The following is a 1,476-nucleotide window of genomic DNA, read 5'->3' on the forward strand; positions in this document are numbered from 1 at the left end:
CCTCCCCGCCTCCCTCCACCCCCCTCGACTTCATCTCCCGGGGATCCCCACATTTGCCTCGCCTCAGCCTCATTTCTCATTTCCCGGGGTGAATGCAATTGGCGATTCACCCCAAAATTTAAAAAAAAAGTAGCCTGGCGATCGGTTCAGATGTTCCCCAAGCCGTTGTCCACACGGCCACCCCCAGACACCTCCCATTTGGGTAGATTTAGAGAAGAAGGAGGGGTGTCCAGAACCCCCCAGTGTGTGAGAGCTGGGGCGCAGAGCGAGGAGAGACTCCCGCGTCGGGCTGTGGCGCGTTTCCCGCCGTTCGAAGCGGGTCGCGGTTGCCCGGTGGACGCGGAGGAGCTAGCGTGGGTGGGAGCCCGCACCCCGATTCTTGAGCGGCTCATGGCGGGGCGGGTGGGGGGCGGCTGTCCCCGGATCCTATAGAAGGGCAGCGGATTGCTACAGAAACAATTTGTTAAGGTTGGGGGGAGGGGTCGGCCTGGGCCCCGCACCCCAGAATGTGTGGGGTGCTCATCTGCGCATTTTCCTTGGGAGAGGGCTCAGGGTCCCCACGTAGCTTGGAACCGGGGTGTCCCCATCAAATGACCTCCTTGAGCTTCGCTTTCTGGGGTCCAGGCGGGGCACGGCTGGTTCACGTGTTCGGATCCCACATCCACGCAGACTGTGGGACCGGGCCGGGCCGGCGGGGCGCAGGGCGGGGCGTGCGTCCGGGTTGTGCGTCCCGGTCCCCGCGCGCCCCGAGCTCCCGTGCGCTCTCGCCGGCGCCCGGGTCCCGGCTTCCTCCTCGCGGGGGGCGTCGCCTCCACCCCGCGTCCTTTCCGTTGCGTGCTCCCCTCTGCGTCCGCGGGGTCTCGAACTCGGGTCCCAGTTGCGAGGGCTCCCGACGCCTGCGCCTCTCCTTTTTGTTTCCCCGCTCGGGTCTTCCACGATCCGCCTTTGGGTTTTCTCCAGGGCCTCCACCCCGCCGGCCTGGCGTCCCCCCACCCCGGCCTCCCTCCGGTCTGCGGGGCTGCGTGGTGCCCGCCGTCCCCCGCCGCGGCGGCTCCACCCCGCGCCGCAGCGCACGGACGGACTCTGAGACCCCGTCCCCGGCTGTGTCGGCGACCCGGGGCTCATTTAAGGCCCCGCATCTGTGGCTGGAGCCCCTCTTCCTTCGGACCCCGACCTGTATCCTAGCCCCCCCCCCTTAGTTTCGGCCTGCGCGCCGCTCGGTCCGGCCCACCGGGTCGATCCGTGCCGCGCCCCTGGCCGTGGTGTCCCCGGGTCCCTGCCGGGGAGCGGGAGGGGGTGTCGGGGTCTCACACCCTCCGCCTGTCTCATTGCCCCCCCCCCTGCAGATTACCAAGGCGACTACTACGCTCCGGGCGGCAACTACGACTTCTTTGCGCACGGCCCGCCGTCGCAGGCGCAGTCCCCGGCCGACTCGAGCTTCCTGGGCGCCTCGGGCCCCGGCTCGACGGCGCTGGG

General features: G+C 69.1%; 1 protein-coding gene across 1 annotated transcript in view; it reads left to right on the forward strand.

The window, feature by feature from the left end:
• The window catches only part of Lhx5 (LIM homeobox 5), a 23,616-nt gene that overhangs the window by 16,880 nt on the left and 5,260 nt on the right, over nucleotides 1-1,476 (forward strand). Inside the window, exon 5 of the mRNA XM_013014301.1 lies at nucleotides 1,347-1,470. Within this exon, the coding sequence (XP_012869755.1) occupies nucleotides 1,347-1,470 (124 nt within the window). The remainder of the gene's footprint in view (nucleotides 1-1,346; nucleotides 1,471-1,476) is intronic.

This window comes from Dipodomys ordii, unplaced genomic scaffold (assembly GCF_000151885.1).
Source record: "Dipodomys ordii isolate 6190 unplaced genomic scaffold, Dord_2.0 Scaffold23, whole genome shotgun sequence".
Lineage (NCBI taxonomy): Eukaryota > Metazoa > Chordata > Mammalia > Rodentia > Heteromyidae > Dipodomys > Dipodomys ordii.